Here is a 22,913-nt window from a genome sequence, read left to right on the forward strand (position 1 = left end):
TGAGTACCATAAAGACAAGCAAAAGGTGGAGGCCACTTAAAAGTGAAAAATGTGACTTTCTTCCTTACAGTTAAGTTATATGCTAGCAGGCCTTCAGTTGGATAGATGTTTCTTCGGTTTTATTTCTAGAACCTCAATATACCAACCTACTTGATTTACAGGGTTTTCTTCACAGTTATCCTGACTCAAATATTCAGAAAACATTTTTTTAATAAGGTAAATACGCATGGTGTGCTAATTATAAGGACATGTCCACACGATATATGTGTAAAACTATATTCTCATCAAATATCCACCTAGTACCACAGGTAAGCAACATTTCGGAATCCTACAAAAACAAATAGGAGTAAACATCCAAGAGCATAAAATGTTCAAATATTTTCATAAAGTTCAACTGGACTTCCACAGGCGCAGTAGTCAGTTTAACCAAAAGCACAATGTTACACTATCAATTTGATAAACGTAGAAGGCTATTATTCAATGGAGGAAAGTAGGAAGTCTGCCACTGAGTCCCCACGGAGAGGAGGAGCTAAAAGACCACCTCCAGAGGGACAACAGTACCTCAACCAAGATCAAGGAACTTCTCGTCGCAAGCGAGCAGCATTATGGCTGTAGAAAACTCCCAGGAACAGACAGTGTCTGAGGTGAGTTTGACAAGATGTGGAATCTCTGGGAGGAATGTATCAGCTACAAATGGTTTTATTTCGCTGTACGTTATGGAATTGTAAAGGTGCATGCTGTGTGAAACATATGTCAACAACCTTGCACAATTTCACAGACAGCAATCAAATTCTTATACTGAATTTTTCTCAGAATGAATTAGAGATGTAACGCTGAACAGTGTATGTTCTGATAGGAAAAAGGAAAAAAACAATTGTACTGCAGGACCACCTGTTATTTCAGGATATACAAAGACTTGTGTGCAGCATGAGTGTAATGGTTACTTTGTGGTTGGAGTATCAAATTCACTCTGAATTCTCAATATTGCTAGCATGGGATACCTATGGCATGCTACTTGTGGTTTTCATTTATATTGGCTTCTTGTTTGCATCAGTCAATTGTACCACATGGATGCAGACTAGATGCATGAGGGGTTTTCTGTAAATGTTTAAAAAAAGCGGACTGGTGAGATTTAGGGGAGACTGCACATTCCACTGGAGGGGGCAGAGAGTACAGGTCTACTAGACTAATGCTCTCAGTTGCACAGCTGGCCAGTCTCTCATTAAAGAATGCATGGACTTATTGCGGGCTCATACACGGCCACTGGCATTTGCTGCCTGAGATGGTGAGATCGAAGTGTCCATAATCAGATATGGCTGTATTGTGCAAAAGATGTCTTGATTCTATACGGAATCCAAATCCAGAGTGAAAGCCCAGAAAGGAGCCCTCCATAGTTTGAATGTGGTAGCCCCCAAAGGACTGACTGACTGCCAAAGGTTTGAAAGGATGCACCCTTATGTTGGGAAGCTGAGCCGTCATTTGCTTAAAGATTTCATATATAAGCTGAAAGTCTGCACCCTTAACTTGTCAAAGTCAAACCATGTCTGCCAGACTGTCATGGAAATCAGAAAAATTCAAGCCAAAGAGAACAGTGAAGACATTCTCCTGCCCTTTATCTTGCCAAAGCCAGTCTGTCGGTGAAGCTCTGCTGCTTTTTGGACACAACCAGATTTCTAAGTAACAGGTGGAAATGGACAGACTTGCACTCGATTGTCTGAACCCAGCAAGACCAGTGGGTTTGCAAGCCTCTACGAAGCCATGCTTCCTGAAAAAACCTTGCTTCTCGTCCCTGCATGACAAAAATGAAGCAGCTGGAACATCAGACTCCAGTGACAGACCAAGCCAGAGGCTGGCCTCTCATTGTAAAAGCACAGCAAAAAACAACGACCAGTACAAGCATTGTAAGGAATGCAAGAGTTGCTGTCTTATTTAAACTGCAAACGTTGAAAACCGCCTTCTCCTCTCAATTACTAAACTTGCAGCGAAATGCACAGCTGTGACATTCAGCAATTCATCATTCCTCCAGATCAGAACCTTCTGCAGTGGATCCTCAGTCATGTTGCTTGCCTGCAGAAACTGTTACCACCACAACAGTTGCTGCCCAGGCAGAAGCCATAGCTGCCACAGTTGATCTTTGAATTTGCGAAGTTACAATGTTTTTGCAGTCAGCGATAAAGGTCATCCTCATTCATCTGTCCGCAAATGCAGAGCTGCAGGATTGGGCCATATCTTTAACACTGGGCCTAAACTTAACATAGTGACTGCAGCAATATAGGAACCACAATCCAACTTAGAAACAGAAGCTGGTTTGTTTCCCCCATTCTTATGAGAGATTAATATTCAGTTGAGCCGAAACGTTTCTTGAGGTCCCATGGGAACCACAAAGCCAAACCTAGTGCCTGAAGTATACGTTTGGAATTGGACAATGCAGGAGACCCAACTCATAGTTTCATAGTCTATGACTACTGAAAAGATCGTGCCCCAAACAGTTTACTTACTTTAACATACACAACATTTTACTTGGTTTCTCAGAAGATAATGTAATCTTTGATAACATCTTTATTTGGAGTCACAAAGACCATTAGAAACCATTACAAGACGTGAATATGCTTTTAAGATATGGAATGTTTATTTGGAACATACAGTCGCTGAAGTTGGGAATAAAGTTTAAAGTAACTTCTCTTACAGGCAGAGTGATAAGCAAACAAATGACCCAAGGGATATCTATCCCTGTCAATCATTCTCTGCTCAATAGGGGTGTTGCAAAGTTAGTCGCAGTTCTAGTAAGGGTTCCTGAGACCCTCAATATATCCTACCCCAGGCAGTAGGTTTCCATGGGTGATCTCTTAGGACTACCCTGCTGCCCCATCGTTGTGTGTGGAGAGTATTAGTCTCAAACTAGGCAAGTTAAAAACAAACTTCTTTCTCCTTCCTTCAACAAATATAGTATCTGTTTCAGATAGTCTATTCCTGGTGTTGTTAACAGTTCAGGCACAAAGCTTCCTGAAGGGGTGAAGTGCTGATGGGTGAGTGGGTATTTCCCTGAAAGCCCCCGAGTGGTTGAGTCACTGAGGTACCTTAGAGACACTGGCTTGAGCTCGATACTTGTCATAAGGAGGCTCCACAGAATATCCTTGCTGTGAAGTTGCACAGGAGAGTTTTTAAGTCCTCATCCTTGCATCAGGGTCCTATGAGAGCAGCATGCATCTCTATAAAGGTCCCTCGTGCAGGGGCTGCAGGGCTAATGTAATGCTCTCCTGCCAGCGGTTATTCTGGCTGTGGAGGGAAACAAGGGGATCTTCCATACAGCGCACCGGGATCAAACCTGAAGCATGGGGGGTGGCGCATAGCCAAGTAAGTCACCCAGAGGCTGTCACCTAAGGCTAGGCAGGAGACATTCTCACAGTGGAAACACCCATAGTTAATGTTTTGTGTGTTATACTGCTATGGTGTCTCTTGTGCTTACCATAAACCACCATGCTGCCCTCCAAGAGCTGTACTTCACTGCTCATCCATCAATACTAATAGTCAAGGTACGTTCAAGGGAAACCCTGTGGCTTAGTTGCTGGTCAGTATCTCTCATCCCCTGACCAGTCCGTGAGAATCCATCCTAATATTGCAGGAGTGCATACAGAGGGGAGACTGGGAAAGGAAGGGAGTGATGAGTGAAAGATACGGAGAGATCTGTTTCCATTTAGCATCACCTGTACTAGCAATGCTGCATACAGAAGGCAGGCCGCAAGAAGGTGGTACTTCCTGCCACTACAGTAGGAAAAGAGGGATGTAGGTCTTTGGGCCGTTGGGAAGTGTTGGGTTTGTTCTCTTTCTACACATTTAAATGCAAGGTTAATGGCGTGTGTCACTTGATGCACATTGTATGGAAGTTAAAAGGGTTTCTTTTGTCTGCCTTTTCTCTCTTGCATTTTCTGCGGTATATAAAGGAAGGTGGGATATTAGCCTTTTTTTTAGCTAAAGTTGGAGAGTCTCACTTCATGGGGCTGGGGCACTAGATGGCGTTGTATCGTCTTTCTTCAGACGCATTTGCAAGGATAATTAGGGGGCATTATAGAGGGCTGTTAATATTTCCCCACCTGTAGTTCCAGGAATGAAAACGATGCAAGGGGCTGTTCCAGTCTTCCCTCACAGCACTGCGCTGGGTTATTTCAATATTTGGTCACCTGCAGTTGAGGGGTGAACATGGTAAGGAGTTGGAAGGGAAATTTCCTGTCTTTCCTCACCTGTAGTTGCAGGGGTGCATGGGCACGGTGCTGGGGAAAGGCCGCTCCACAAAGTGATCAATAATTATCCCCATGATTGGCTGGGTCCTCTCAAACTGCCTGCAAGGCAACAAGTACATGGGGTTATTTCCATGCTTGGTTTATTTCACCTGCCTCATCTGGCATGCCCTCCAAACCACACCTTCAACAGTCTGCACAGCATGAGAATCCAGCAATTTGGTGCAACACATTCTCTACCATAGATACTCACAATGGTACTCGAGGGAAGAATCTAGTTGTTAATTCAGAAAATCTGATTAATGTGGGGCTTGCAGCCCATAAATGATTTGAGTCTAATCCATAATCTCTTTATTTAGGGAACCATGGATTGATATTACATCTTAAACAAGAATCATACATCAAACTGCTGAAAATCCCCATTTTGAATGCAGCTAGAAAGCTAGCTGGCATACGCATTTGAGGAAGTGTTGCAGACAATCCAAGTAGGCATTATGTACAAAAGAGAACTTTAGATTTAACTGGTGCTTCCTCCACACTTTAGCTGTAATAATTGTTAGAACTGTTTGGACCACAACAGAAAAGGAGCACTAGTATGGGCATGAAGCATTGGCCAACCAAGGGTAACATACACAACTGGCTATGCTAGGCATCAGGCTATTTCTAAATGAAAAAAGTAAAGTATAAGGTACAAGCTTGTTAGAGTTTTCCACGGTTCTCTGGTCAAACTATAAAACCTAAAGGCAAGACAGGGTTTTTTTAAACCAAAAGAAAAAACAATCTTTCTAAAGTGGTAGCTATGGGAGATGTCACATGGCCCAAGGTAACGCACAACTGCTGCCACAAGAATAAGCTTAAAGGGCTTTATTAAACAAAAATACTTGTTGGACTACCATGACTCTTACAACAAATTCTGCCGTGGTTAGTCCCTCCATTCTGACTTCCTTTGTACTACCTCTTCTGCTGGTACTCCTTCAGCTCTCCTATTTCGCATTTTTCGCATTTATATAGCGCTACGAACCCTCGGGTATCTGAGCGTTGCTTATTACGCACGGTGTGGTGCTCATTTATCGACCTCGGAAGGTTGAAAGGCTGAGTTTGGCCCTGCCGGGATTCGAACCTGCGTTAGCAGGCTCTGCACAGATGTCAAAGCAAGAGCTCTACTCGCTGTGCCACTTGACCGGCTCCTGGTTATGTTCTCAAATTGTAGTTGTGTCTGTACTCACCCTTACCATCTGACTCCCACTTGACTCCTTAACTACAGGACCTTCATCTATCCTGAAAGTCAAACTTGGGTGTATGTTTGTATTTAACTTGAAAGTCAATCTTGGGTGTATTTTTTGCATTTCACTTGAAAGTCAAACTTGGGTGTATTTTTGCATTTCACTTGAAAGTCAAACTTGGGTGTATTTTGCATTTAACTTTGGCCATTGATTGTAATCCTGCTAGCCCAGTGACAGTTTCATACTGCTGCACTTGCTTACTCCTTCCCCTGCCTCCTCTCTTCATACTCGTGGCGCTGTCTGTTTCTCCCATCTATTCCAACTGCTTCTCTATCAACTATCCTTCCCTTCTCAACAAGTCTGGAAAGAAGAAGTTTAAAAATGATATCTTGGCCTCCAACCCTGGTCTCCCTACTGCCGATACCTATACCAGCGCCTCTTCCAGACAGACCCTCACCGACATCCTCTTTGTTGTTCCTTCACCGGATCTATGGACCCCCCCATATGATCTCTGTGCTTTGTCCGGTCTCCTCCTCTCCCATAAATGGTGGCACTCGCTGTGAAGTCCTCATGGCGTCTTTGGACTCCTCCAGAGTCAGCCTTAACGTCTACCTAAATGGCACAGTCATTTTCCAAGGTCACCGGGCCAATCTCCTCCACTTCGATAGGCGGTACCCTCGCCTCATCAACTCCCTTTCTTCTCCGGCTGTCCCCTCCTCTCATTCCTTGGCTACCTTGCACACTCTTCCCTCCTCTGCCCATCTTCTGGCTACCTCCACAACTCCGCAGGGCGTACCTCTTATTTGTACCCCTCCCCGGAAGGTCTTTAAGGCCGGCAACCTGTTTCATCTTGCCACTCTAAACTCTCGCTCTGCTGTCAAACACTCCTCTGACATCTGCCACCTCCTTGAAGAACTTGACCATGACATCCTTGGTCTTACAGAGACATGGTTAACGGCCAGCTCTGTCACGAGCTTTGACACTCTCCTCCCTTATGGCTACAAGATCCTCTCCGCACCCAGATCCACTCGGCCTGGAGGGGGTGTAGCCTTGATCTTTCCTGAGTGGATTCCTGCCACTATAATTCCCACTCCGATCTACTCTTTCGAATGCCTCGTCTGCAGGCTCTCAATATCTCCTAGCCACTCTCTTACTGTTGCCACTCTGTACCGGCCCCCTGGTCAAATCACCTCTTTTCTCTCTGAGTGGGCTGACCTCTCCCTCTCTCCTAGCCTCAACCACTCAACTCCTCCTTCCTTGGTGACCTCAACATTCACCTTGATTCTCCCTGTCCTTCAACTTTGCTCTTTCGCGACCTCTGCGATTCCCTCTCCCTTTCTATCCTCCCCTCTGGCCCAATGCACTCTGCAGGGCACACACAATGTCTTGATCTCCTCTAGCCTCCCCCTATCTATCCCTCTTTCCACTCCCCTCTCCTGGAGTGACCATTACCTCATCTCCTCATCTCTCTCTCTCTCTTCCCCCCAAGCCAAGCCTACCCCAACACTGCCACCTACTCCAACACTGCCACCTACCTTCGTGGACATCCGGCCCATGAAGCGTGTGTCAGTCGAGGCTTTTGCTTCCACCTTCTCCCCACCCCCTCATCCTCTGGCTGACTCACACCTTGACACAGCCCTGCCTTCTCTCTATTCTTCTATTTCTGATACTCTTGATGCTCTTGCCCCTGTCATGAGGATCCGCCTGAAGTCCAAAGCCAAGTGCAATTCCTGGTATGACTCCGACCTAGATACACTTAAACGGAGGTGTAGGGCGGCTGAGAGAAAATGGAGGGATTCCTACTCATCCTCTGTCAAACTAGCCTGACACCTATTCCAAAGGCAATACCATCTCTCTGTCCGTACCAAGAAGAGAGTCCACATTCAAGCCCATGTCTCTGCGGCATCTAACAGCTTGGCCGAACTTTTTAAAATTTGTAAGGAGCTGGCCATCCCTACTGCAGTCTCTACCCCTCCCCTTGCCTCTCAGGCTTTTTGCAATGCCCCGGTCTCGCACTTTATCTCAAAAACCCAGGACATCCTGTCCACACTCTCCTCCACTCCCACTCGTCTCCCCTACCCTCTCTGTCAGTACTCACTGACCCTCCTCCGCCCACACCCCCACCCTCCTTCTCTTCTTTTCCTCTGTTCTCCCCTGATGAGGTCGCTAGACAAGTCCGATCTATGAAAGCCTTGTCAAAACAGATTTGTGGGGATGACAAACCCATGGGTCAGTGGGCGCTGGTTGGATATTTTAGTCCAATGGTCGCTGTTGTGCGAATTGATTAAATATATGGTCCAGTCAAGTCTTTGTCATGAATTTAGTTAGTTATTTCTTGGTTAGTTAGCACCAAAGAAAACATCATTGTAGAAATGAATGACAATTTTTGACATGGTAAATCGCTGCACAGCCAACGCGCATTTCAACCTAAGTCTTTTGCAAGGCCAATTGAGTTGGGGGGTGAGCTCCGAGGTGCTGTAGGCTGGTCCTCCCAGGTAAGGGCGCCAGAGAGGCTGGATAGCCGTTCTTTTGCCGGGTCCGGCGAGTTGTCCTGTACGAGGGTTCTCGGGAAAGCCGTTCATCCCTGTTCCTCTAAAACTCTCAAGGACCACATTGACACCCTCATTCCGGCCCTTGCCGACTTCTGCAACCACTCCTTTGCCTCAGGATCCCCCCCCTCTTAAGCACTCCCTTGTGCACCCTTTCCTCAAGAAACCCACAGCGGATCCCTCTTGTCCGGCCAACTATTGCCGAATTTCCATTACCCCCTTCTTGGGCAAACTCCTTGAAAAGCTGGCCATCTCTCAGCTAAACCGTCTGTTGGCGGTCTCCATGACTATCGGTCTGGCTTCAGATCTGGCAGAAACACAGAAACTGCTCTCCTGAACATCCGTGAAGATCTGCTTTCCAACCTTGACTCTAGCATTCCCTCTGTTCCCATCCTACTCGATCTCTCCTCTGCCTTCGACACGGTCAACCATACCATCCTGCTCAACCGTCTCCGGGATAACTTGGGCATCACCGATCAGGCTCTGGCCTGGCTGACCTCTTTCCTCTCTGATCGACCCTCCCAGGTCCAACTTGGGTCCTTCCTATCATCTATCTTCCTCTCCACCTGTGGTGTTCCCCAGGGGTCTAACCTCTCGCCCTGGCTTTTCAACCAATACCTGGCAACTCTTGCCCGCTGTGTTGCCATTTTCTGCTAAAACTTCCAGTGCTACGCGGGCGACACTCAACTCATTTTCAGGCTGCCTTCGGCCACCTCCTCCACCTCTCTCATCACTGATTGCTTAACTTCCATTCAAAATTGGTGTGCCACCAACGATCTTTGTCTGAATGCCAGCAAGACGGAGATCCTCCTCATTGGCACACCATCACCTTACTTTCCCCTCACTCTCTGGTGGGCCTCCCTTGGCCCTCCTCCTATCCCCACCTGCGAGGCCAAGAACCTTGGTGTCACCTTTGATTCCACACTCTCCTTCTCCGCCCACATCGCTGATGTATCAAAAAAGTCAAACTTCCTACTGCTCCTCCTCAGACGTATTCTTCCTTTCCTCTCATTCCCCGAGAAGCTCACTGTCTCCCAAGCGCTGGTTCACTCCAAGTTGGGCTATTGCAACAGCCGCTTTCTTAATCTACCTGCCTCTACTCTCCGCCCTTTGCAACTTATCCAGAACAGGGCTGCGAGACTTGTTCTTGGCCTCAAGCCCTGGGATCGTATCTCTCCAGCTCTGAAATCTCTCCATTGGCTCCCAGTGGATGCAAGGATTAAATTCAAAACCCTCTGCATTGTCCACAAGGCTTTCTGGGGCCTAGGTCCAACATTCCTTCAGCTATCCCTCTGCAAATACCTCACATCTCGAGCACTCCGCTCCTCTACCTCTAACTCCCTCAGGGTCAGTCGTTTCTCAAAGAAACGAGCTGGGGGGTAGATCTCGGTCTTCGGCTGGGGCCTTCCTCTGGAACAGGCTCCCTGCCACTCTAAAACTTGAGGAGAACCATCTCCGGTTCTGGCAGCACCTTAAGACCTTCCTCTTTGCTTCTGCCTTCTCCCCTCCTCTCCCCTGCTGATTCTACTCTCCCTCGGCACCATGCACCTGGCCACCCTCTGTCCTCTGGGCCCAGGTACCTGCTCATCTTGCCACCCTCACACACTGCCTCCGGGCCACCCCTTGCACTGGTGTCTGTATCTGTACAGCCCTCCCCTTTTCTCCTGCACTTTCAGACCTACCCGGCCTGCTGCCATAAAACCAGCACTTGCCACTTGCTGGCTGCACTCCCATTGTTTGTTGCCTTTTTATTTATTAATTTATTATTTTTGATTTTTCCTCCTTGATCCGCACTCTCCTTTTTTTATTTCCCCCTTCCATGCACTTCTCCCCCTCCCCCTCTTGCGCGTTCTCAATGTCACTGGGCCTATTAAGATAGTTGTTTTGTTCTCCCGTTCCCTTTCCGCGCTCTGAAACACTTGTGTATGAGCGCGATAGAAATAAAATATCAATATCACTATCATAAAACCATTGCATGGGAATTGGTTCAGGATGGCAGAAACATGAAGATTCTTGTGAGCCACTATAGCATTTAGTCGATCACTTCCTCTGGGGACCACAAGGCCTCCCTGCCTCTTTCAGGGATTTAGGGCTTCCTCCTTTTGCCAAGCTTCCCCCAAAAATCTTCCCCTTCACTGGGGCTCTTCTTTCCTCTGTCGTGTACTCAGGGATATAAGGCTCCAGCCCCCCCCCCCTCTCAGTCGTTCCTGCACTTATGTTGACATTCAGCTATGAAATCCCTGGCGCTTGTCCTCTAGCCTCCCCTTAGCACTTGCACCATGCCTGATCCCTTTTCCCTTACCACCTTAGCACTTTGTTGTTGCGCATTTCATGACTTCCCTCCTGCCCCCTATCTCCCTCACACTCCTTTCTCTGTACTTACACAATCCGAATGTCACAAGGCCTGGTAGGACCGTTATTGTATCTTTCTCCCTTGTCCTGCCCCCCCCCACCTTTTTTGTCTTGTGATGCCTTGAAACACCAATTGTTGTATAGGCTCTGTACAAAATACCAATAAATAAATAAAATAATAATAGGTGGAGCCGCTAGCGATGAAAAGGAGACCAGCAGGAGAGATGCTGGGTCTGAGTGGGGAGAATTCCTGCCCAGAAGGGGGCTGCCGAGCAGGTTCCTGCCTGGAGGCCAGGACGCCAGCTAATGCCAAGGAGAGACTGTTGGGCCGGGTCCCGACCGGGCTGTGAGAGAGTCAAAGCCGTCAGAGCCCCCTCTGTTTGGTGCCCATAGCCAGAGCTGTGGGGAACAGAGGAATCCCAAGTGCTGCCGGCCACCGGTGGCATCCGCGAGTGACGAGCGGTGCCGTCAACCCACAGCGAGATTTGCAGAGAACGAGTGCTGCTCGCAGGGCTTCACAGAAGTGTGCATGGAGCAGACAACGCCCGGATGAGCCGCCAAGGACTGGTGTGTGAATAAGAGGGAACACTCGTACCGGGAGCTATCTGGACTTTCCATCGAAAATGTATTCATCGAATACATATCCATCGAAATGTATTCATTGAATTGCTTTTCCACCGAAAAGCATATACATTGAATGAATTTCGATGGATAATTAGGGTTATTGTTAGATTTAGGGTTGGGTTATGGTTAGGGTTAGATTAAGGGTTTCATTAAGGGTTCGATTTAGGATAAGGGTGGGGTTAGGGTTAGATTTAGGGTTAGATTAAGGGTTAGGGTTATGATTAGTTTTAGGGCTAGGGTTACATTAAGGGCTACATTTAGGGTTAGGGTTGGGTTAGGGGGTGTCCTTGCGGTTTTTGGGGGGGGGTAACCCCCCCAATAAACAATAAGCACTAAAAGTAACATGAAGCTGGCCAGTGACGAAATACTTAAGATTTCAGGACTGGACATATCGATGTAATGTTAGACGTGCAAAATAAATGCAACAAAATGCTATCTTTAACATGTAAAAGTAAATATCCATCGAAACTTGTGTTAGGCAGAAACCTGTGCAGTTCCCTCTGGGACCACTGCAAAAGGTTTAAGTCTACAGGAGTTAGCCGTAAACCCAATTGGTAGCAGTCTGCGCCACCCAGATTTACCTGGTAGCTGTGGCTGAGCAGTCAGACTTCTCTCAAGACGAGTTAGGCTGTATTTGGAGTATACAAGATAGGGCAATTTACACAGTAGAACAAGCAGACACTGATCAGAGCTTGGGTGTAAAGATATATAATTATTTATTTAAAAACACATCTATGAAAAACACACTGGCACTAATATGGCAAACAACTTCAATCACAGTTACTATAAGTATATATCAATCCCATAACAATATTTCGACAAGTCTAGGTTCAACGGCACCACTTATTTGCAGACAGTGGTGAATGCTTTGACCTAGATGGCACTCTAGTATTCGTTAGAAAGGGAGAGCAAAAGACAAGGTATGAAACCAACTCAGTACCAACACTTTTACGAAACAAATGCAAGGCAAGCAAAGCAGGGTCTACTGTAAATCACAAATTTCAGAGGCCAGGCCCACTCGGAGAGAGGCAAGGCGGTATGTCCCAAAAGTACCACAGTGGAAATGCACTTCAAGTCTTTGTAGCAAAATGTCACAGAAAGGTTGGACCAGTTTAGAACAAAAGTTTAAAACGGTCTGGAGGCGACCCAATGGAAAGGTAAGGATTTAAGATACCTCATGCTAACCGTTTCAAGGGAAGCCAGGCGGACACAGTACCTTGAGAGTGAAGAGAGAGCTCCGGCGGGGGCAGTTGTTCCTGGTGGTGGATGCAAGTCGGGGCTTTGCCAGAAGATGAGATGATCTCGTTGTCGAGGAAAGTTGAAGATCGTTGCACCACCAGGGAAGAGACCAGCCGCGGAGTGCTCAGTCACAAGGCACCACCTTTTGGTCGCGGTACAGTGGTTAGTGGCTATCTGGTTGCCGGGGTGCTCAGCACGGGCAATTCGACTACTAGACGTCCTGGAAGCGAAGAAAAAGCAAGGGACTGGTTGTTCCCACCAGTCAGGGGAAGAAGACTCTCCAGCAGGGAGATCTCCTCTGTCGTTGGGAAGTGGTGAGTCGGTTCAGCAGAGCTCCACCGGAGGTGCCGTCGTTGCAGGTCGGCTCAGCTTTACCCTCGTCGGATTCTTAGGTCCTGTGGCGACTTCTCAAGTTCCAGTCCCAAAAGCCCTGCTTTTATGCAGAAAACCCCCATTCATTCAGCCTAGCTGTCAATCAAACATTCTAAGTGGTGAGCGGGGCGGCTCACCACTCGGGCCAATCACACTAGAGTGCGACTTGAGTTGGCAAGGCAACTCAGTCCAGGGTGCCTAAACCCCCTCTCACACCCCCTGTGGTACCCAGACAGAATGGCACCACTCTGGAGAGCTTCTGTGCAGAAGCCCGCCAAAAGTGGAACAAAGGGCTCAACCTTTGGTTCGGAGTTACAGAGGCGAACACATACGCCATTTTAAAAACCGAGTTCTGGCAGAAAATACCAACCGGTGGATTTATTTAAGACAAATAAACCGGCGGTATGTTAGAGACTAATGTGAAAAAGTATTAGCCTCGAACAATGGGAAGAATCCCATAGGACTATATTCGTGGTCGAATATAAAAAGTAGTATCCACTGCCACCAGCCAAAACTCGACGAGGGGGGACGGGACAGTGTCCCCTCGAACAACAGACCCAGGGGTAATCGAATTACCCCTACCAGTACGTCCACAATAGGATGGTTTGTACTAGTTCTGTTAGTAAACTTAGGTCTAGTAAAGCCAATGGTGACTTTACATGCCCTGGGAGACAGTAGTCAGTCCCAGGGTATGGAGTCTATGGTGGGGATCCTCTAGGACATCCCAGTGTTACGGCACGGAGGGTGCGGTGTAACACACACAGCAAAACACATGAGGCCCTATGGAGTAAAAGACCCCATAGCCCATAGAACACATTGACATTCAAAGAAATCAACCACAATCATGTCCAAGAGTGGGAGGAAAAGAGTCTCACTCTTGGCAGGATGAAAAAAACAAACTCCAGAAATCCAGCAAAGCTGCTGGGGGACTCACTAGGTTAGGAAATTCAGCCTAAACAGAGAATTCTCCCTAACAACTTGTCCATTCCTATTTTTGATGGACAAGTTTCAATGGATATGTATTTTTAATTCAAAAGATAGCATTAAGATGCATTTACTTTTGTTGGATTTTTTTTTTAGATGGATTGTAATTTCTTTGCATCATTTTCGATGCAAAGACGATAAACCGTACCGGGGCGTTACTACAGGGGCATATGGCGATGTCGGATTAATGGAATTAAGTGTGTAAGTGACGGTGAACCCAAAGTGAGGTCTTTTTGTAACATAATGAGCCGGCGCTAAAGTATAAGTAAAGGAACTTAAATACAAACCAAGCATTATTGAAAACCGAACTAAAGGAAGGATTTGCATACCGAACTAAGGGAAGGCAGATGAATGAAATGAGAGCAAGTGATGAGCACTTATGAAGATTGAGAAAGCAAAGTGGGGGAAGAGAGTGAGCACCACAGATGAGTTCTGTGGAAGAACACACTTTGGCAAAGTCAAAAGACTGGCAAGGAGAATCCAGAATGAATGCAAACGAAAGCATACGTGTAGTGAAAGAGAAACCTGTATGGGAAAGAAGCCTAGGGTTATCAGTTGCGTGACCCCTAACGGGTGGACCGTGTGGTCCGACAATAGCGCCTAGACCGAGCATACCATGTCTGGAAAAGCCAAGGAAAATAAAGATAAAGACTCTCCACTTGAGAACATGATTGCTGGAATGAATAGGAAAGACATCAATCTATATCAACTGAACCTGGAGGATTATAAAGTTGACCTGGAACTGGTTTTGAGAATTAAGAGACTTGAACAGATTGTGAGTTTACAAGCTGGAAGTGCTGAAGTCTTGGGGAAGGGAACCCTGAGGCCTCTTTGTAACTGTGTTGTCTTCTTGGGGAAGAGAACCCCAAGGTTTTCTTGGAAACTGCTTTTGAACTTGGGGAAGAGAAACCCAAGACATTGTGAACTGTGTTGTCGCCTTAGGGAAGAGAACCCTGAAGAAGTGACTATGTTGTCTTCTTGGGGAAAGGAACCCCAAGACTTGTTTGAACTGCTTTGAACTTAGGGAAGGGGAGCTGGAAAGTAAGCCAAGAGCTGGAAGAAGCTCAGAACTTTATTTGGAACACTATTCCTCGTGTTGCTGACATCCCTACACATTGTTTAGCTTTAGTTGTGACGATAAGTATAGGATTTGGACACAGACAGACTTTTAGGTTGAACTTACTGACTCAGACTATCCTTAGTTTCTTTAGGTAGGGAAATCCTGAAATTTAAGTTAATAAAGACATTTTGTTTGAATCTTGAATCTGTTGTCTGTGTCTTGCTTCATGATGTCTTCACAACATACGTCTATCAACGGCCCTTTACTGTTTTTATACATGCATGGTTTGTGTATTATGTTTAACCCAAAGAACATATTAGACCTTATAGATATTCCATGTGTGTTTATATAACAGTGCATATTTTTCAGTATACTAGATTGGTGTTTACTGTCAGGGTAACTATTGGGAATAACTGCAGTTCGGTACCAGCCCACCTCCTCTGAGTCGAGATTAATTTCTCTATGTGATATAATACAAATCTTTTGCAGGACGAGTTACTGGTCACAGTCAATGAGGTACTTGTATACTGGACCAACAACAACCCAAAAGAAGGGTGTCCCATCAGGAGCCAAAGCAACAGATGGCACCCAGTAAGCATCAGCTCCTGAACAAACATATCCAGATGGCTCAGAACACCAAACGGAGAAACCAGACATCAGGACATGGTCCCACGATGGTTACAATCGGAGAGGCGACCCAAGACCACCCAGACAAAGAGCAGATGCGGGGGCAATTGAGCGCCGCTGCCTTCTGGACGACAGAGGCTTCCTATCTCTAGGCACGATCACCACAAGGATAAGAAGGGAAGACTGTGGGAAAATGGCCCAGAAACAGTCCAAGCATGAAACTTCCAGTGAGGAGCACCTGGAGAACAGCAATGGGCAGCCCAGGAAGGATGCTGTCGAGACTTGCCGCGTAGTGAAGTGTACTGAGCCTCTGTCTACAAATCACCCACAGGGAGAGAGAGATAAACACTCCCTGTGCGAGCTTTGAGGCCACAGGTGGTTTGTTGATTGTAGAATCAGGTGGCGCCGAGGACTCCAGAGGCTGTTGGAAGGAAGTCGGGGTTAATACAGGCAAAAACAGTGCTTTAGTAAAGAGGAAAGAAAGGATACTTTCTTACCTATGTTCAATGGAAGGGAGCCTGAGGAATTGGTGCAAGGGAGCGCCGATGATTCAAACCGGCAAGTACCTGGAGGTGGGTACGAGCTGACCACCAGTAATCCGTAATGGTTTCCAAGACTGCACAGAAGGAAGGTCTTGAACCTTCCAAGGGTCGAAATCCAGGTTGTAGCAAGTGAACAGACAGGGAAAATCCAAAGCAGTCCGTTAAGCGTAAAAGGGTCCAAAGTACCAGTATCCGTGCAGAGTATCGGCAACCGTATCCAAGGAGCAAGAGTTAATCAAATCCGTGAGAGTAAGCCTGAGGTCGAAATCCGATGAGGTCAAAAACGAGAGTCAAGAACGCCGAACAGTGTTGGAGAACAGCTGTGAAGCGGCGAGTGTTTCAAAGCTCCCGGCTTTTATGCGAGCCGCCTCCCGATCACGTGAGTGGGGCTCCGTGCACGTGACCGGGAAGTTGATGTGCAACCAGGAAGCGATCGCGATCGGCTGTTCCAGCCCGATCGCAATCTCCATGGCAGTTGCCATTGGAGACGAGGAAACAGACCACACCGTCCTCTTCGTGTGATCCGCAACCATCGGTGATGGCGACTCCCCTGCACCCTAGGTGATGGGACATGAGGAGGGTTGGGCGGTGAACCGGGGAGCCTGACAGTATTTTGTATCGGAGTGTCATGCAGGGTGTTGTGTGGGTGTGTGACTGACCTATCGTGCATAACAGATGCCCAGAAGACAAAAGAGGAAAGCAGCACAAAGGAACAGGACATACAGCCCAGCCAGTATGGCTTAACATGGTCCTATAAATCCAGCAGCACAGCTTCTTGAGAAAATCCTCCAGCAATGCAGGCAAGTAAACATACAAAATCCCAACATAGTTGAGGAATGGCTGGTCCTCTCCTGGAAATACCAATTCACTAATGGGCTGGCTTAAGACAGCCCTCCAACCACACAAAAGGCTGATACACAAAGGATTAGGTGGTCAATCAATCAGGCTGGACCTAAAAAGCACCAAAAACTCACTACTACCCGCACACTGTGTATTGGATTGTCTAGGGCAAGGGACCAGTCTAAACCACTATAGAGGGTACAGAGCTGGGTTCAGAGTGATCCAATGTATGCACAACTGACATTTTAGGACTACCTTGTGGTTTCCCCAAAGGTATGGTGCAAAACAAAATGGCCGAGAGTAGGTCTTAAAAAGTGCATTAGTACAATGTTGGCTACCATAATGGTACATTCGGCTACTAATGCGAAATTATAGGCTAGAACCCTGTTGAAGCCAAAACTAAATTACAGCTGCCACTGGCATACCCTACAAACCATTGTAGGGTGATATAATCACTGTGGCCAGTTACCTGTACTTCCCTATGTGTGGGGGAAGAGAGCCACCAGGTACTGGCATGGAAAATAATAAATTAGGTGAAGACACAGGAAATGCTCCCCAACCAAGACTGTGTAAAAGGGCTGGGAAAGGAAGTTAGTGAGAGAATGCAGTTGTTAGCAGACGTGCTGACCACAGCTCACATGACACAATGAGAGTAGACTGGCACAAGACTCACATAAAAGCTGATTGCCTGGGGAAAGGGTGCAGTCTGGAAATACCACCAGCAACCCAAAAGAAGAAACTCATACTTGTAGCAGGAGGGTGACATAATACTGACTGCCTGACAAAGATCACTCAATGAGTTGTGAGGGAAAATACTCATTTAAGTTTTTGAGACAGGAGAAGCCTGTTGTGAAGCCTAAGAAGGTCAAAGCTAGACCTACTCTGAAACCAAGGCCCTGGAGGGACCTGTCATGAAACCCGAGAAGGTTAAGACCCAGGTGGTACCTGTTGTGTAAAACAGAAAGTCACAGTCCAGGGTGGAGCAGGTGTGGATCCAAAACAGTCAAGATTAAGGAAGGTCTTTGCTTTGGTCAATCCTGAAACCTAGAAGGGGAGGAGCTCACTGATACAGATTGAGATGCCCTGGTGAGGACTACAAAGTACAGGTGTTGAAACCACATTCTTTCTTCGCTGGGGCCTCTCTCTGGAACACCCTCCCTGAAACTTGAGGAGAATCGCCTCTGGTTCCGGAAGCACCTCAATACCTTTCTCTTTGCTTCTGCTTTCTCGCCTCCTCTCTCCTGCTGATTTTCCTGCTGAAACTGAAAACTGCACTGGTTACCTGGCCACCCTCTGATCTCGGGCCCAGGTCCCCTCCCCCGCAAGTTGCACACCTGGTGGGGGAGGGGACCTGGGCCTGGCAACCCCTGCACTTAGGGACTGTTTTCTGTATCCCTACAGTCCCCCTACCAGCACCTTACTCCTGATGTCTGCCCTTACCTTACCACCAGCTGGCCATACCTTTATTTATTGTTTATTTATTCTATTTATCCCATGTACTGTACTGTCCCCACTCCCCTCCCCCCCCTGCACTTTACACTTTCCCCTTTCCCATGCACTTGCGCGATCTGAATGACACCTGGCCTAGTAGGATTGTTATCTCATCTTCCCTCTGTTCCCCCTCCCCTGCCTCGTCGCGCCTTGAAACACTTGTGTATAGGCGCGTTATAAATGTCATATCATATAATTCCTGGCAGAGGTCCTGGAGTCCCAAGGCAAAAGCAGAGAAGGCGAAGTCCAGACTGAGTAGCTCCAGAAGGAGCCTTCCCAAGAACAGTATTATGCTGTGTTCATTTGGATTAGTTTAGCGATAGACTATTAAGGGTAGGTTTTAGACTGTGTTGGCCAAAAAGTTCGGCATTTGCGTTATTGACATACAGTAGCCAGGATGCTAAGGACTACTCAATTTTAGATTAAAATCACTCTGTTGGCCATTTCGTTTGGGGCATTCATTTGCAGATTAGGGTGAAACCGGAGGGGCAAGGACTCCTAAGGTTAAGAGTTTGGAACGTTACTTTAAGAACACTAAGGTGCAGAACACCTGAAGAACTCCACTTTGTATTAGCCCACTCATGACACCATTTTATTAGGAAAGCCGGCAAAGTTTCTAGAAAAAACCTTTTTTTAAAAAGAATAAAACATTTACAAACAGAACTAAGAGGCATATGAGCCAACCCTTTCCTTATTTAAAAAAACGAACACAACTAAAATCTATTACAACTCAAAAGTTTGTGTCTAGTGCGTCCTTGCTCATCATAGGACCAAAATGTGACATTTAAAAAGCACCGTGTCCTAGGAGCCATTTGGTCAATCATAGAATATCGACGAAAGGGAGCACAATGGCCCCTGGGCACACAATAAGTCAGAGATCTTAGAAAAACTCAAATAAAAAGTGTTACAGGGGAAAGTTGTAGCACATTTGTTATTGTGGATACCTCAATTAGGAGGATAGGCTTGAGGGATCCCATAGGTGCCGTTTTACCTCCTTTGGGAAATGTTGGACTAATTCATAAAAGTATTGCAGCAAATAAGTCTGTGTGAATTCACTGAATTAGGCTTAAGAAGTAAACTAAAATTACCATACCAAAACTGTGACTTACCTGGCTTTTCTCAGTCCTATGTGTTAAAATCGTGGCAAAAATTGTTGTTTACACAAAAAAATCACGGCAAAAAGGCAGTGGTTTTGCTGCAGGGGACACCCCCGCAACCTCCGGACCCATTATACCATTTAAGAGGAGCGGAGGACACCCCTACACCCCCCGCTCTCCTTTAATGGTATAATGGGTACACCTTTACCGGGTCAAATCACAGCATTTCTTGCGCGATTTTTTTGTGCAGATGACTTTTTTGGCACGATTTTATTACTGCATACCCTTTTCTCCATATAAGCAGATCTGCCTATTGACTTTGTCCTGTGGATTTCTTTGGAAAACATTTTACTCACCTGATACTCTTCCAAAGTGACTTTTGGGGGACATACCTGACCGCAGATATTTTTCAGGTATCCATCTTGGGTTCTGTGAGATTTAGGCCAAGGCCTAGAAGTTTAGCTTGGAACAATTATTATGAATGCATTTTTAAAAAGTCTTTTACTCCACTTCTGTTCATGGGAACGCCTGATCACAATGTAACTATTTCTAGTGACAATTTATTTTTTATCTGGGGCTAATGTCCTGGTATGATCAGCCCAAATGTATCTGACCTTCTGGTGGCCGCTGGCTGTGTGGGAATTGTTTTCCCCCTCTAAGCCCTACAATGACTTTGAGATTAATGTTTTTTTAAATACTATATCCTATTTCAGTGACTGTATTCATGTTGGATTCTAGGGTAATGACTATTTAACACTAGGTGGCTTAAAGTCTGGATCCACTTTCCTCACACATCTTGTCTCTATGAGTAATGCACTTATCACTAGGTAGTGGAACTGCATTATAGTATAGGAGTGAGTTCTGTCTATTATGACAATTTACAGTTATGTCTACTTAAAGTATGCATTGAAGTAAATTATATACTTAAAGATGTATGTGTTTCAGTATTCTAGTGGTGTATTTTCTTTGGATGTCTGTGTGTACTAACTGCACTTTTGTGTCAGCGTAGTGAACCCCCATAGTTGAGCCATACCGCTCTGCGACACTACCTACTATAGAGAAGTTGGGCTTCCCATTTTGGGTTGGGTGAACGGTGGTGGTAGAGCCCTCTTCAGAGGACTGTACACAAAATGCCTTACTAGTGTCCAAATGGCATCTTATCACTAATGATTGGCTTCAATATCTTCCTTAAGAGTAGTAACAAACAAATAATGGACATTGGGGGGTGTGAGGAACTGAGAATGAGACGTGAACACAGAGTACTCATGGTATTGGTTGAAGACTTATTAAACAAAGCGTTTGGAAAATTCCTCACTGTCCCTGATATAGGAGGTAGTATTTCCCTGCCTCAACCAAAACTAAAGGTCTGTCCTCTGTCAAGATGTTGAAAGCAAAAATGTCCCATGTCCAAAATCCTATCCTAGCCCTTACATTCTAAAACTAACTCCAAGGTGATAAGGGTATGGTCACTGGCTTGAAAAGTGCACACATTTTCAAGTTCAACAGATTGATGTAATCGAACACAAGTTCGAAATGGATAATGTTCACAGTTGCTAGGAATGGCCACATTCCCCAGGTTTCTCTCCACCAAAACAAAGGTTCCAAAGAATAACCACGTTCTTTAAGGCCCAAGAAAATCTCACTCTCTCCTCTTGGTGTCACAATCCACTCCATGGGAAATAACTCCCTTCCCAAAGTCTTTTCCATAAACACTCATTCAAAACCCCAAGGGCATGACTCTTCCTTGGGATTCTCTTTTCAAAGTAACACAATTTGGGTACATGTCCCAGACTCGCCTGACACCTGATATATTCTCCTTCCAGATTCTCTCTTTATTCCTGTATTTCTTGTATTCGCACAGTTCCAATATTCTGTATTGTTTTCTCCAACACACCGGGTCCCAAACCTACTTTCATTCACTTCCTTTGTCAAATGTCCAAACACCTAGTATACTCCCCTGCCAGGCTCTCTCTTCATTCTTGTATTTCTCGTATACACACTGTTCCAATATTCTGTATTACTTTTATCAAACTGGTCTCAAACAGTCTTTCATTCACTTTCTTTGTTAAATTTCCCAACGACCCAACCTCCTTTGCTCTGGGTCATCCGTCTGAAATCCCTGGCACTTATCGGAACTTGGTGGAGCTGCCAAAGTGCCCCAGTGACCCAGCTTCCCTTCCCAGGGCTCACTGGCTTTCTCTAGCATTCTTAAGATCATCCGCGGCAAATACACGGGAGCGCCCCGGCGTCCCAACTCCACTGCACAGGCTTACTGGCTTCGTCTGGCAGCTTCCATGTCCTTCGTGGGTCCCGCCTCGCTCCTGAGCCTTTATCTGTGTTCGGGAGATGTAGGTACAGCTTTCTGCTGCGATCCCAGTACAGTGAACCAGCTCCTGCAGTCCTACCTCTCTCGCCATCTCCCCGCTCACCCGTGGGCTTCTCAGCTTGGCATCCCCGGCAGGAACTAGCCGGTTGCAACTCTTCGTTACCTTCAGCTGTTCCATCTTTAAACTCCCACTTCCAGGAAGGGAGTTACTTGGAGCCTATCGGCTTCCTCCAAACACTAGAATGCAGCTTCCTATCCAGCCTACCAAAGGCCCACATCTAGGACCCCTGTCTGCTCCCTGTTCGTTGCGTGAGATCCTCCTGCACCCCCTCATGAGAGCATTGAGGATGTTACTGCCACACTCTTCAGTGGAGCCTGAACTATTGTGACTTTCTTACCTACACAACAATGGGTTAGCCCCCTCTAACTCGACACACTCCTACCCCTCTGACTTTTCCTCCCCTCTCTCCAACTCACCTTGTCTCCCACTCTTTTAGCCTGTGATTGCACCATAATTTTCACCTACTGCTAACAATTTGAATTGTGCTACTCTACCATGCTGTTCCTATCCTTATCTCTCTCTCTCTCTCTCTCTGTTTTTCCCATCTTATCTAACTGTTTCTCCATTGACGATCCCCTCCCTTCTCACTAAGCAGGAAGAAGTTCAAAGGGGATATCTTGGTCTCTAACCCTGGTCTCCCTACAGCTGACACCTACAACAGGGCATCCTCTAGACAAACCCTCATCAACATTCTCTTTGTCGCTCCCTCGCCAGATCTATGGACTTTTCATATGGTCTCGGTACTCTCTTCTTTCTATTCTTCTCCCATTAATGGAGGGACCCGCTAGGAGGCCCTCCTGGCCCCCTTCCAATCCTCTAAGGCCATGTTACGCTCACCTTGACCCCACAGGGGTGTCGATCGGACCCGGACAGCTGCGGTCTCCGTCAACGTGATGCGTAGTGCAGAGATGACTGTCTGGACTGGCCCGCCTAGTCTTGTCTGCTGGACCCTAAGTAGTATTTTCCTGCAAGTGGAGACAGGGATTAGCCACCTGTGGGTTTTAGTGATGGCCTCCCAACTGTTCTCGCTCTCCCCCACTAATCACCTCCGATATCCCCTTAGTAACCTCACCTTATGTTTGTAAAAGATGAGCTCTCCATCCTGCGTGTCTTGCAGGGGCACGTAGATACCAGTTACTTCACTGGTTTGAAGGCGTTGGGAGAGTCCCGGTAAGCATTGACTCTGAAGTCCCAGGCGGGATTGGTAAGTATCAAGTTCAAAGAGTTCAATGTGCCCGATGTTCACTCTTGTCCCCTTCCTTCCTTAAGTTGCAACCGAGTTTGTGAGAAG

The 22,913-nt window shown here is 46.5% G+C and overlaps 1 protein-coding gene across 9 annotated transcripts in view; it reads right to left on the reverse strand.

Moving 5' to 3' along the window:
• Window positions 1–22,913, reverse strand: part of ATG13 (autophagy related 13) — a 1,946,514-nt gene that overhangs the window by 1,022,345 nt on the left and 901,256 nt on the right. For 4 of the 9 annotated variants that reach the window (XM_069623211.1, XM_069623210.1, XM_069623212.1 and 1 more), the window contains exon 9: window positions 4,239–4,337. The exons of the other annotated variants lie outside the window; for them this stretch is intronic. In XM_069623211.1, coding sequence (XP_069479312.1) covers window positions 4,239–4,337 — 99 coding nt within the window. The remainder of the gene's footprint in view (window positions 1–4,238; window positions 4,338–22,913) is intronic. 9 annotated transcript variants of the gene reach the window in all.

This window comes from Ambystoma mexicanum, chromosome 11 (genome assembly GCF_040938575.1).
Source record: "Ambystoma mexicanum isolate Mex_15411 chromosome 11, UKY_AmexF1_1, whole genome shotgun sequence".
Classification (NCBI taxonomy): Eukaryota; Metazoa; Chordata; class Amphibia; order Caudata; family Ambystomatidae; genus Ambystoma; species Ambystoma mexicanum.